Source organism: Oncorhynchus masou, chromosome 21, assembly GCF_036934945.1.
Source record: "Oncorhynchus masou masou isolate Uvic2021 chromosome 21, UVic_Omas_1.1, whole genome shotgun sequence".
Taxonomy (NCBI): Eukaryota; Metazoa; Chordata; class Actinopteri; order Salmoniformes; family Salmonidae; genus Oncorhynchus; species Oncorhynchus masou.
Genome location: NC_088232.1, coordinates 55,567,572 through 55,581,268, shown reverse-complemented (window position 1 = coordinate 55,581,268; position 13,697 = coordinate 55,567,572). Strand labels below are relative to the sequence as shown.

The following is a 13,697-nucleotide window of genomic DNA, read 5'->3' as shown; positions in this document are numbered from 1 at the left end:
GTTCTGATTCTAATGGGATGGTTCTGATGGTGTCCTGTTCTGATTCTAAATGGGATGGGTGTCCTGTTCTGATTCTAAATGGGATGGGTGTCCTGTTCTGATTCTAAATGGGATGGGTGTCCTGTTCTGATTCTAAATGGGATGGATGTCCTGTTCTGATTCTAAATGGGATGGTGTCCTGTTCTGATTCTAAATGGGATGGGTGTCCTGTTCTGATTCTAAATGGGATGGTGTCCTGTTCTGATTCTAAATGGGATGGTGTCCTGTTCTGATTCTAAATGGGATGGGTGTCTGTTCTGATTCTAAATGATTGTTCTGATTCTAAATGGGATGGGTGTCCTGTTCTGATTCTAAATGGGATGGATGTCCTGTTCTGATTCTAAATGGGATGGATGTCCTGTTCTGATTCTAAATGGGATGGGTGTCCTGTTCTGATTCTAAAATGGGATGGATGTCCTGTTCTGATTCTAAATGGGATGGATGTCCTGTTCTGATTCTAAATGGGATGGTGTCCTGTTCTGATTCTAAATGGGATGGATGTCCTTTCTGATTCTAAATGGGATGGGTGTTCTGATTCTAAATGGGAATGTCCTGTTCTGATTCTAAATGGGATGGATGTCCTGTTCTGATTCTAAATGGGATGGGTGATTCCTGATTCTGATTCTAAATGGGATGGGTGTTCTGATTCTAAATGGGATGGATGTCCTGTTCTGATTCTAAATGGAATGGATGTCCTGTTCTGATTCTAAATGGGATGGATGTCCTGTTCTGATTCTAAATGGGATGGGTGTCCTGTTCTGATTCTAAATGGGATGGATGTCCTGTTCTGATTCTAAATGGGATGGTGTCCTGTTCTGATTCTAAATGGGATGGATGTCCTGTTCTGATTCTAAATGGGATGGATGTCCTGTTCTGATTCTAAATGGGATGGATGTCCTGTTCTGATTCTAAATGGGATGGGATGGTGTCCTGTTCTGATTCTAAATGGTTCTGATTCTAAATGGATGGATGTCCTGTTCTGATTCTAAATGGGATGGGTGTTCTGATTCTAAATGGGATGGGTGTTCTGATTCTAAATGGGATGGATGTCCTGTTCTGATTCTAAATGGGATGGGTGTCCTGTTCTGATTCTAAATGGGATGGGTGTCCTGTTCTGATTCTAAATGGGATGGATGTCCTGTTCTGATTCTAAATGGGATGGATGTCTTGTTCTGATTCTAAATAAATGGGATTCTAAATGGTGTCCTGTTCTGATTCTAAATGGGATGGTTGTCCTGTTCTGATTCTAAATGGGATGGGTGTCCTGTTCTGATTCTAAATGGGATGGGTGTCCTGTTCTGATTCTAAATGGGATGGGTGTCCTGTTCTGATTCTAAATGGGATGGATGTCCTGTTCTGATTCTAAATGGGATGGATGTCCTGTTCTGATTCTAAATGGGATGGGTGTCCTGTTCTGATTCTAAATGGGATGGATGTCCTGTTCTGATTCTAAATGGGATGGTTGTCCTGTTCTGATTCTAAATGGGATGGGTGTCCTGTTCTGATTCTAAATGGATGTCCTGTTCTAAATGATTCTAAATGGGATGGGTGTCCTGTTCTGATTCTAAATGGGATGGATGTCCTGTTCTGATTCTAAATGGGATGGATGTCCTGTTCTGATTCTAAATGGGATGGGTGTCCTGTTCTGATTCTAAATGGGATGGATGTGTTCTGATTCTGTTCTGATTCTAAATGGGATGGATGTCCTGTTCTGATTCTAAATGGGATGGTGTCCTGTTCTGATTCTAAATGGGATGGATGTCCTGTTCTGATTCTAAATGGGATGGGTGTCCTGTTCTGATTCTAAATGGGATGGGTGTCCTGTTCTGATTCTAAATGGGATGGGTGTCCTGTTCTGATTCTAAATGGGATGGATGTCCTGTTCTGATTCTAAATGGAATGGATGTCCTGTTCTGATTCTAAATGGAATGGATGTCCTGTTCTGATTCTAAATGGAATGGATGTCCTGTTCTGATTGTAAATGGGATGGGTGTCCTGTTCTGATTGTAAATGGGATGGGTGTCCTGTTCTGATTCTAAATGGGATGGTGTCCTGTTCTGATTCTAAATGGGATGGATGTCCTGTTCTGATTCTAAATGGGATGGATGTGTTCTGATTCTAAATGGGATGGGTTCTGATTCTAAATGGGATGGGTCCTGTCCTGATTCTAAATGGGATGGTGTTGTTCTGATTCTAAATGGGATGGATGTCCTGTTCTGATTCTAAATGGGATGGTGTCCTGTTCTGATTCTAAATGGGATGGGTGTCCTGTTCTGATTCTAAATGGGATGGTGTCCTGTTCTGATTCTAAATGGGATGGGATGTCCTGTTCTGATTCTAAATGGGATGGTCCTGTTCTGATTCTAAATGGGATGGATGTCCTGTTCTGATTCTAAATGGGATGGGTGTCCTGTTCTGATTCTAAATGGGATGGATGTCCTGTTCTGATTCTAAATGGGATGGATGGTTCCTGATTCTGATTCTAAATGGATGGATGTCCTGTTCTGATTCTAAATGGGATTCTAAATGGGATGGTGTCCTGTTCTGATTCTAAATGGGAATGTTCTGATTCTAAATGGGATGGATGTCCTGTTCTGATTCTAAATGGGATGGGTGTCCTGTTCTGATTCTAAATGGGATGGGTGTCCTGTTCTGATTCTAAATGGGATTGGTGTCCTGTTCTGATTCTAAATGGGATGGGTGTTCTGATTCTAAATGGAATGGATGTCCTGTTCTGATTCTAAATGGGATGGGTGTCCTGTTCTGATTCTAAATGGGATGGATGTCCTGTTCTGATTCTAAATGGGATGGTGTCGTGTTCTGATTCTAAATGGGATGGGTGTCCTGTTCTGATTCTAAAAATGGGATTCTAATGGGATGGATGTCCTGTTCTGATTCTAAATGGAATGGATGTCCTGTTCTGATTCTAAATGGGATGGGTGTCCTGTTCTGATTCTAAATGGGATGGGTGTCCTGTTCTGATTCTAAATGGGATGGATGTCTGTTCTGATTCTAAATGGGATGGGTGTTCTGATTCTAAATGGGATGGGTGTTCTGATTCTAAATGGGATGGATGTCCTGTTCTGATTCTAAATGGAATGGATGTCCTGTTCTGATTCTAAATGGAATGGATGTCCTGTTCTGATTCTAAATGGGATGGATGTTCTGATTCTAAATGGGATGGGTGTCCTGTTCTGATTCTAAATGGGATGTTCTGATTCTAAATGGGATGGGTGTCCTGTTCTGATTCTAAATGGGATGGGTGTCTGATTCTGTTCTGATTCTAAATGGGATGGGTGGGATGGGATGGTCCTGTTCTGATTCTAAATGGGATGGGTGTCCTGTTCTGATTCTAAATGGGATGGGTGTCCTGTTCTGATTCTAAATGGGATGGGTGTCCTGTTCTGATTCTAAAAATGTCCTGGATGGGATGGATGTCCTGTTCTGATTCTAAATGGGATGGGTGTCCTGTTCTGATTCTAAATGGGATGGATGTCCTGTTCTGATTCTAAATGGGATGGTGTCCTGTTCTGATTCTAAATGGGATGGGTGTCCTGTTCTGATTCTGTTCTGATTCTAGAATGGGATGGTGTCCTGTTCTGATTCTAAATGGGATGGATGTCCTGTTCTGATTCTAAATGGGATGGGTGTCCTGTTCTGATTCTAAATGGGATGGATGTTCTGATTCCTGTTCTGATTCTAAATGGGATGGGTGTCCTGTTCTGATTCTAAATGGGATGGGTGTCCTGTTCTGATTCTAAATGGGATGGGTGTCCTGTTCTGATTCTGTCCTGTTCTGATTCTAAATGGGATGGATGTCCTGTTCTGATTCTAAATGGGATGGATGTCCTGTTCTGATTCTAAATGTCCTGTTCTGGATGGGGGTGTCCTGTTCTGATTCTAAATGGGATGGGTGTCCTGTTCTGATTCTAAATGGGATGGATGTTTTGATTCTAGATGGGATTGGTGTCCTGTTCTGATTCTAAATGGGATGGATGTCCTGTTCTGATTCTAAATGGGATGGATGTCCTGTTCTGATTCTAAATGGGATGGGTGTCCTGTTCTGATTCTAAATGGGATGGGTGTCCTGTTCTGATTCTAAATGGGATGGATGTCCTGTTCTGATTCTAAATGGGATGGATGTCCTGTTCTGATTCTAAATGGGATGGGTTTCCTGTTCTGATTCTAAATGGGATGGTGTTCTGATTCCTGTTCTGATTCTAAATGGGATGGGTGTTCTGATTCTAAATGGGATGGATGTCCTGTTCTGATTCTAAATGGGATGGGTGTCCTGTTCTGATTCTAAATGGGATGGGTGTCCTGTTCTGATTCTAAATGGGATGGGTGTCCTGTTCTGATTCTAAATGGGATGGGTGTCCTGTTCTGATTCTAAATGGGATGGATGTCCTGTTCTGATTCTAAATGGGATTGGTGTCCTGTTCTGATTCTAAATGGGATGGGTGTCCTGTTCTGATTCTAAATGGGATGGGTGTCCTGTTCTGATTCTAAATGGGATGGTGTCCTGTTCTGATTCTAAATGGGATGGATGTCCTGTTCTGATTCTAAATGGATGGATGTTTGATGTCCCTGTTCTGATTCTAAATGGGATGGATGTCCTGTTCTGATTCTAAATGGGATGGGTGTCCTGTTCTGATTCTAAATGGGATGGGTGTCCTGTTCTGATTCTAAATGGGATGGGTGTCCTGTTCTGATTCTAAATGGGATGGGTGTCCTGTTCTGATTCTAAATGGGATGGTGTCCTGTTCTGATTCTAAATGGAATGGATGTCCTGTTCTGATTCTAAATGGGATGGGTGTCCTGTTCTGATTCTAAATGGGATGGATGTCCTGTTCTGATTCTAAATGGGATGGATGTTCTGATTCTAAATGGGATGCGTGTTCTGATTCTAAATGGGATGGGTGTCCTGTTCTGATTCTAAATGGGATGGGTGTCCTGTTCTGATTCTAAATGGGATGGGTGTCCTGTTCTGATTCTAAATGGGATGGATGTCCTGTTCTGATTCTAAATGGGTGTCCTGTTCTGATTCTAAATGGGAATGGATGTCCTGTTCTGATTCTAAATGGAATGGATGTCCTGTTCTGATTCTAAATGGGATGGGTGTCCTGTTCTGATTCTAAATGGGATGGATGTCCTGTTCTGATTCTAAATGGGATGGATGTCCTGTTCTGATTCTAAATGGGATGGGTGTCCTGTTCTGATTCTAAAAATGGGATTGGTGTCCTGTTCTGATTCTAAATGGGATGGATGTCCTGTTCTGATTCTAAATGGGATGGATGTCCTGTTCTGATTCTAAATGGGATGGATGTCCTGTTCTGATTCTAAATGGGATGGATGTCCTGTTCTGATTCTAAATGGGATGGGTGTCCTGTTCTGATTCTAAATGGGATGGGTGTCCTGTTCTGATTCTAAATGGGATGGATGTCCTGTTCTGATTCTAAATGGGATGGTGTCCTGTTCTGATTCTAAATGGGATGGGTGTCCTGTTCTGATTCTAAATGGGATTCTGATTCTAAATGGGATGGGTGTTCTGATTCTAAATGGGATGGATGTCCTGTTCTGATTCTAAATGATGTCCTGTTCTGATGGTGTCCTGTTCTGATTCTAAATGGGATGGATGTTGTTTTGATTCTAAATGGGATGGGTGTCCTGTTCTGATTCTAAATGGGATGGATGTCCTGTTCTGATTCTAAATGGGATGGATGTCCTGTTCTGATTCTAAATGGGATGGGTGTCCTGTTCTGATTCTAAATGGGATGGGTGTTCTGATTCTAAATGGGATGGGTGTCCTGTTCTGATTCTAAATGGGATGGGTGTCCTGTTCTGATTCTAAATGGGATGGGTGTCCTGTTCTGATTCTAAATGGGATGGATGTTCTGATTCCTGTTCTGATTCTAAATGGGATGGGTGTCCTGTTCTGATTCTAAATGGGATGGGTGTCCTGTTCTGATTCTAAATGGGATGGATGTCCTGTTCTGATTCTAAATGGGATGGGTGTCCTGTTCTGATTCTAAATGGGATGGGTGTCCTGTTCTGATTCTAAATGGGATGGGTGTCCTGTTCTGATTCTAAATGGGATGGGTGTCCTGTTCTGATTCTAAATGGGATGGGTGTCCTGTTCTGATTCTAAATGGGTGTCCTGTTCTGATTCTAAATGGGATGGTGTCCTGTTCTGATTCTAAATGGGATGGGTGTCCTGTTCTGATTCTAAATGGGATGGGTGTCCTGTTCTGATTCTAAATGGGATGGATGTCCTGTTCTGATTCTAAATGGGATGGATGTCCTGTTCTGATTCTAAATGGGATGGATGTTCTGATTCTAAATGGGATGGATGTCCTGTTCTGATTCTAAATGGGATGGATGTCCTGTTCTGATTCTAAATGGGATGGGTGTCCTGTTCTGATTCTAAATGGGATGGGTGTCCTGTTCTGATTCTAAATGGGAATGGGATGGATGTCCTGTTCTGATTCTAAATGGGATGGGTGTCCTGTTCTGATTCTAAATGGGATGGGTGTCCTGTTCTGATTCTAAATGGGATGGGTGTCCTGTTCTGATTCTAAATGGGATGGGTGTCCTGTTCTGATTCTAAATGGGATGGGTGTCCTGTTCTGATTCTAAATGGGATGGGTGTCCTGTTCTGATTCTAAATGGGATGGGATGGTGTCCTGTTCTGATTCTAAATGGGATGGATGTCCTGTTCTGATTCTAAATGGGATGGATGTCCTGTTCTGATTCTAAAAATGGATGTCCTGTTCTGATGTCCTGTTCTGTAAATGGGATGGGTGTCCTGATTCTAAATGGGATTCTGATTCTGAATGGGATGGATGTGTTCTGATTCTAAATGGGATGGGTGTCCTGTTCTGATTCTAAATGGGATTGGGTCCTGTTCTGATTCTAAATGGGATGGGTGTCCTGTTCTGATTCTAAATGGGATGGGTGTCCTGTTCTGATTCTAAATGGGATGGGTGTCTGTTCTGATTCTAAATGGGATGGGTGTCCTGTTCTGATTCTAAATGGGATGGTGTCCTGTTCTGATTCTAAATGGATGGATGTCCTGTTCTGATTCTAAATGGGATGGTGTCCTGTTCTGATTCTAAATGGGATGGGTGTCCTGTTCTGATTCTAAATGGGATGGGTGTCCTGTTCTGATTCTAAATGGGATGGATGTCCTGTTCTGATTCTAAATGGAATGGATGTCCTGTTCTGATTCTAAATGGGATGGGTGTTCTGATTCTAAATGGGATGGGTGTCCTGTTCTGATTCTAAATGGGATGGGTGTCCTGTTCTGATTCTAAATGGGATGGGTGTCCTGTTCTGATTCTAAATGGGATGGGTGTCCTGTTCTGATTCTAAATGGGATGGGTGTCCTGTTCTGATTCTAAATGGAATGGATGTCCTGGATGTCCTGTTCTGATTCTAAATGGATGGGTGTCCTGTTCTGATTCTAAATTCTAAATGTTCTGGATGGATGTTCTGATTCTTAATGGGATGGATGTTCTGATTCTAAATGGGATGGGTGTCCTGTTCTGATTCTAAATGGGATGGATGTCCTGTTCTGATTCTAAATGGGATGGATGTTCTGATTCTAAATGGGATGGATGTCCTGTTCTGATTCTAAATGGGATGGGTGTCCTGTTCTGATTCTAAATGGGATGGATGTTCTGATTCTAAATGGGATGGGTGTCCTGTTCTGATTCTAAATGGGATGGATGTGTGTTCTGATTCTAAATGATTCTAAATGGGATGGTGTCCTGTTCTGATTCTAAATGGGATGTCCTGTTCTGATTCTAAATGGGATGGGTGTCCTGTTCTGATTCTAAATGGGATGGGTGTCCTGTTCTGATTCTAAATGGGATGGATGTCCTGTTCTGATTCTAAATGGGATGGATGTCCTGTTCTGATTGTAAATGGGATGGGTGTCCTGTTCTGATTCTAAATGGGATGGGTGTCCTGTTCTGATTGTAAATGGGATGGGTGTCCTGTTCTGATTGTAAATGGGATGGGTGTCCTGTTCTGATTGTAAATGGGATGGGTGTCCTGTTCTGATTGTAAATGGGATGGGTGTCCTGTTCTGATTCTAAATGGGATGGGTGTCCTGTTCTGATTCTAAATGGGATGGGTGTCCTGTTCTGATTCTAAATGGGATGGATGTCCTGTTCTGATTCTAAATGGGATGGATGTCCTGTTCTGATTCTAAATGGGATTGATGTCCTGTTTTGATTCTAAATGGGATTGATGTCCTGTTTTGATTCTAAATGGGATTGATGTCCTGTTTTGATTCTAAATGGGATGGATGTCCTGATTTCTAAATGGGATGGATGTTTTGATTCTAAATGGGATGGATGTTCTTGATTCTAAATGGGATTGATGTCCTGTTTTGATTCTAAATTGGATGGATGTCCTGATTCTAAATCACTATATAACTGAGTGCAGTGTCCATGCGGAAACACGTGATTGGTTAAGGTCAGTGTCCATGCGGAAACCAGTGGTGCACTTAGAGGGCGGTGAATGGAGATGTGATTAAAGGTGTACAAAATAGAATATGGCATAGAAAATGTAATGCGTTAACTTTGACAGCCCTAATTGTAACACACATGTTGCACACTTTCAAGACTCAACATATGCAAGAACATTCTTATCGACCACACGGTGGCGCTATAACAGGCACATGTTTATCTCTTGATCTGTTTGACTCAGTGATGAAATTTGGCACACATGCTCAGGGATATGAGTCTAGCTAACCCACGCAATATCTTACATTTACATTTAAGTCATTTAGCAGACACCTTTGGCCCGATTTTGGATGAATGATGCATCTTGCTATGGAGATACATCATTTTAAAATCACACTGATTGGCCCAAGGGTTGCATCATTCATGGGGATGACATGTTTACTGTGTCCTTGTTGGATATTAATGTTCCTGATGTTTAAATGTGGAAGATTTCCCTCTTCAGGCAGAGCAGTGTAATGTCCAGTTGAACCTGTGCTAACCCTGTGTTGTCTTCATCAGGGTGTCTGAACGACAGCGTGCGTCTCAGTGTGGTGTCGGCCCCAGTGGCGGTGTTGGGGTACAGTGGCCTGAAGACCCAGAGGAGAGACCGAGGGAGGGGAGGGCACCGGAGAGGAGGACTACATCTACTACACAGTCTGACTGAGGGGGGTAGACACATCAGAGGACAGACAGACAACTCCAGCAAACTGAAGACAGAAAGTAGCAGACCCAGAATAGAGGGTAGGAGGAGCCTGAGGAAGGAGGCCCCAGAACCTGAGCAGCAGCAGAAGAGCAGCAGCAGGAGGAGAGAGGAGGACCAGGGAAGGGTGGAGAGGAGGAGGAGAGGAGAGAAGGAACAGGGAATGGAGGAGAGGACAGGAGAGGAGGACCATGGAACAGAGAGGAGGAAAGGAGAGGAAAGCTCTCAAAATAAAGCCAAAACCAGACTGGGGTCAAAGGCTAGTGAGAAACCAGCCAGTAGGGTCAGTGATATGACTGATGCTAAGCCAGCCAATAGAATGAGTGAAGCGAGGGTTAGGTTAACTAGGATCAAGGTTCATCATGTGACTGAGGCTAGGGTCAGGTTAACGAGGGTTAGGGTTACTGATCATGTGACTGAAATGAAGGAGAGGAAGGTGAGGCTGAGCGGAACAGACAGCCAATCTGATCCCAGAGACACCAATGTATCCATGACAACCAAACACAACAGTTGGCTGGCCAGTGGGCCTGGTGGCAGCCATCTTAAGAACTGGGGTAAATTCAGAATCCCGAAGAGGAGCGAGAGGCCAAAGGAGGAGTCATCAAACCCCAACCCCCCACAGCACAGACCTCCTAACCTCAACCCCCCACAGCGCAGACCTCCTAACCCCAACCCCCCACAGCGCAGACCTCCTAACCCCAACCCCCCACAGCGCAGACCTCCTAACCCCAACCACCCACAGCGCAGGCCACTGCACAGTGAGCCATCGTACCCCAGGAGACGACTCCGTACAGAGAGCGATGGGTACTCCTCTGCCAACCATGAAACTCTGCCCAGTGGGCTGGACATGAAGGCATGTCTGAAGAGATGCCATGCCCACCAGCTGAGGGGTGGGGCCTATGGCTCTGACATCATCCACCAAGGGGTTCTAGCCTCCTGATGAGATGCACCATGTTTATAGAAAATGAAGCTTGCCCAAGGTTGCTTTTTATAATCAAATTTACAGAACTGATATTTATTATCATTTGTAAGGTTGTATATATTTTCAATTCTGTTATCAATAAAAAGTTAAGATTATTTTTCAGTGAATGTATTATAACAATTAACTCTAGACATGCTCATAGCCTCAACAAAATCACACCTGACAACTTTTTTGTTGAAGCATAAGCCATGTATTTAATAGTTTATTTAGTAGTTTGGAAATCACATTATAGCACTTGCAATCAAAGAATGGTCAAGCATTAATGATTAGTAGAAAATGAATGGAAATTTAACCTGAAACCATACAATGAGTCAGAATATTTCTAGAAACCCTTGAACCAACAGGGACTGATGCTGTGGAGGTGTTTGGGTATTGAACTAGACATTGTCAGGAAGGTTAGTGTTTAAGCGATCGCTGAAGTGTTAGATGGTGGGATGGACGTTTAAAGGTCATTTCTGATTGAATGGACAAATGCTGCCTCCACTAACACAGGAACACTGACCTTCAGCGATACGGTTTGAATAGACAGGCCCTGCTCATGGGGTTCTAAGGCAAAACGGCCCAGAGCTTAAGACTGAAACCACTTCCTTGTCTGTGACGATCTTTATTATTAAGTGTTTGCACTAAGACAGGATGGCTGGGCTTGGAATAAATTATTTTTACACCATTGACGGCTGCATCACTGTTATGCAAATGACCAGTTCTGTGATGTCTTAAATTTGCTCTTAAAACACCTCAATGTGTTTCCTGGACAGGTTAAGGGATCTAGAATCAGCTGTCATTAGTAAATGTTCCAGACTTTTTTCCAGCAGATCGGGGACCACAAACAGTTAACAAAAATTAGAGTGTACTTAACTAACTTCAATAAAGTCCTCTTTATTCCGGTATTAAAGCCACAGGTACATATTGATGACTATTCTAGAGATCAGCAGCGACGTGATGGAGTTTCAGCTCTGAACAGGTGGGCAGTACTTGCCTACAGAAATAAGTCAAGACTTATCCATAGTACCTTACGATATTACTTCAGATAAAAACAGTTTCAACCTGGTACTAACAATATTCCAGTAGTTTCATTTTGGTCTTTCTTATACACACACACACACACACACACATATATATATATATATATACACACACATAAAACACTACTGGGGAGAGGAATGATGAGACTAATGCTGTATCTGTCTGAGGTGCCATGTTGTCTCTGCCGTCTTTGTGCTTTCTACCACAGTGCAGACGAGTTACAGACAAACAGGTACAAGCTGAGTGGAAGGACCCGATTGGTTGAATGAGCTGTTGAGAAAATCCCTGATGAGAGAGACATACATACAGTGCTGTCAGTCATATTGAAAACATTATTATGGAGTTGGGTCATGTTCTGCTGCAGGTCAGCGTCTCCCAGTCTCTAGACCCGAACCTTCAGGCCTCTTTTGGAGCGTTTAGAGGCACAGGATCAGTCAGTCCGCTCCAGGTCAGGGGTCATCGTGCTCCTGGCAGCAGAGTTGTCCGGTGTGGAGCCAGGGCCGTAGCGCCCCCTCCTGGTGGTTCTTGCAGAATGAGTTGGGGCACAGCTGGCAGAAGGCCTCCGATGGCTTCCCACACACGTCACAGTGGTGCCACGGGCAGTCCCAGCGCCCTGAAATATAAACAACATACACTGAACAAAAATATAAAATGCAACATGTAGTGTTGTTTCATGAGCTGAAATATATAAAACAATCCCTGAAATGTTATATTCAAAAAGCTTATTTCTCTCAATGTTGTTTGCATTTCTCCTTTGCCAAGATAATCCATCCACCTGACAGGTGTGGCATATCATGATCATTACACTTGTGCTGGGGACAATAAAAGGTCACAAATAGTGCTGAGGAGTATTTCTGTCTGTAATAAAGCCATTTTGTGGGTAAAAACTGATTCTGATTGGCTGGGTGGGTCTATGCCCACCCATGGCTGCTTCCCTGCCCACCCATGGCTGCTCCCCTGCCCAGTCATGTGCAATCTATAGATTAGAGCCCAATACATTTATTTCAACTGACTGATTTGCTTCTATGAACTGTAACTCAGTAAAATCTTTGAAATTGTTGGGTTTATATTTTTGTTCAGCATATACACTACCGTTCAAAAGTTTGGGATCACTTAGAAATGTCAGGCTTTCATCAAGAATCTCTGTACTTTGTTCCGTTCATCTTTCCTTCAAATCCTAACTAGTCTCCCAGTCCATGCTACTGAAAACCATCCCCACAGCATGATGCTACCACCACCATGCTTCACCGTAGGGATGGTGTCAGGTTTCCTCCAGACGTGACGCTTGGCATTCAGGCCAAAGAGTTCAATCTTGGTTTCATCAGACCAAGAATCTTGTCCTTTAGGTGCCCTTTGCCAAATTCCAAGCAGGCTGTCACGTGCCTTTTACTGAGGAGAGGTTTCCAGATGGGAGTACCTTCCAAAGGTACAGCCATCTCTAAAGAGGAGATGTCTGACTGACCATCGGGTTCTTGGTCACCTCCCTGACCAAGGCCTTGGCGGTTCCAAGCTTCCATTTAAGAATGATGGAGGCCACGGTCTTCTTGGGGACCTTCAATGCTGCAGAAATGTTTTGGTTGAGAGAACGCCAAGAGTGTGCAAAGTTGTCATCAAGGCAAAGGGTGGCTACTTTGAAGAACTTTTTTGGTTACTACATGATTCCATGTGTGTTATTTCATAGTTTTGATGTCAACACTTATTCCAGGGTTTTTCTGTATTTTTACTATTTTCTACATTGTAGAATAAGTAGGTGTCCAAACTTTTGATTGGTACTGTACACAGTCCCAGCGCCCTGAAATATAATGTACACATAACATTAGAATATCCATCTATCCAGAGTTAGAAGTTTGGGTCTACCGAAGGGTCTCTTGGTTCGGTCCAGGCAGGAGAGGTGGAAGGCTTTGGTGCAGCTCTTCTTGTCACACAGAACCAGCTGCCCTCCGTCTCCACAGCGGAAACACTCGTCCTCAGACTCCTTCCCCTCGTTCCGCGTCCGACGCTTCTTCACTTTCTTCTTGGCTTTTTTCCCCTTGGGCTCCGCGGCCTGGAAACCGGAGGCCTGGACAGGACACAACAGTCAGTCAGTCAGAGGCCTGGACAGGACACAACAGTCAGTCAGAGGCCTGGACAGGACACAACAGTCAGAGGTCTGTTAGATGGACCTCAAGAGTTCCATCTGTTCCATGGGGTCATCTTTCAGACTTAAAGGTGTTATAAAGTATGGATGTTCAAAATCTACTCGTCTTTTCTGTATGTACCAAGAGAAGCCAACTCACCTTGGGCCGGTCTCCAAGGAAACCACTACAGTTGGGAGCCCCACAGCGACACACAGTCTTCTCGTTACCAAGGCAATCCAGGTTGTAGTTGAAGGTGAGCTCTGTCCCTGTATACCACAACACAATACAATATTACTACAACTAACCCTGACATTATGTAAATAAAC

The 13,697-nt window shown here is 43.5% G+C and overlaps 2 protein-coding genes across 12 annotated transcripts in view; one reads left to right on the top strand and one right to left on the bottom strand.

The window, feature by feature from the left end:
* Positions 1-10,898, top strand: part of LOC135508551 (protein Jade-1-like) — a 77,996-nt gene extending 67,098 nt beyond the window's left edge. For all 7 annotated transcript variants that reach the window (XM_064928821.1, XM_064928816.1, XM_064928814.1 and 4 more), the window contains one exon: positions 9,069-10,898. In XM_064928821.1, the coding sequence (XP_064784893.1) occupies positions 9,069-10,189 (1,121 nt within the window). In that variant the 3' untranslated portion in view covers positions 10,190-10,898. The remainder of the gene's footprint in view (positions 1-9,068) is intronic.
* An 81-nt stretch (positions 10,899-10,979) lies between these two features.
* Positions 10,980-13,697, bottom strand: part of LOC135508550 (histone-lysine N-methyltransferase NSD2-like) — a 48,151-nt gene continuing 45,433 nt past the window's right edge. For 3 of the 5 annotated variants that reach the window (XM_064928809.1, XM_064928811.1, XM_064928810.1), the window contains 3 exons: positions 13,531-13,637; positions 13,112-13,313; positions 10,980-11,867 (listed from right to left, as the gene is read on the bottom strand). In XM_064928809.1, the coding sequence (XP_064784881.1) occupies positions 11,704-11,867; positions 13,112-13,313; positions 13,531-13,637 (473 nt within the window). In that variant the 3' untranslated portion in view covers positions 10,980-11,703. Of the gene's footprint in view, positions 11,868-12,207; positions 13,047-13,111; positions 13,314-13,530; positions 13,638-13,697 lie in introns of those variants that run through there. The other 2 variants (XM_064928812.1, XM_064928813.1) reach the window with 2 other exon arrangements.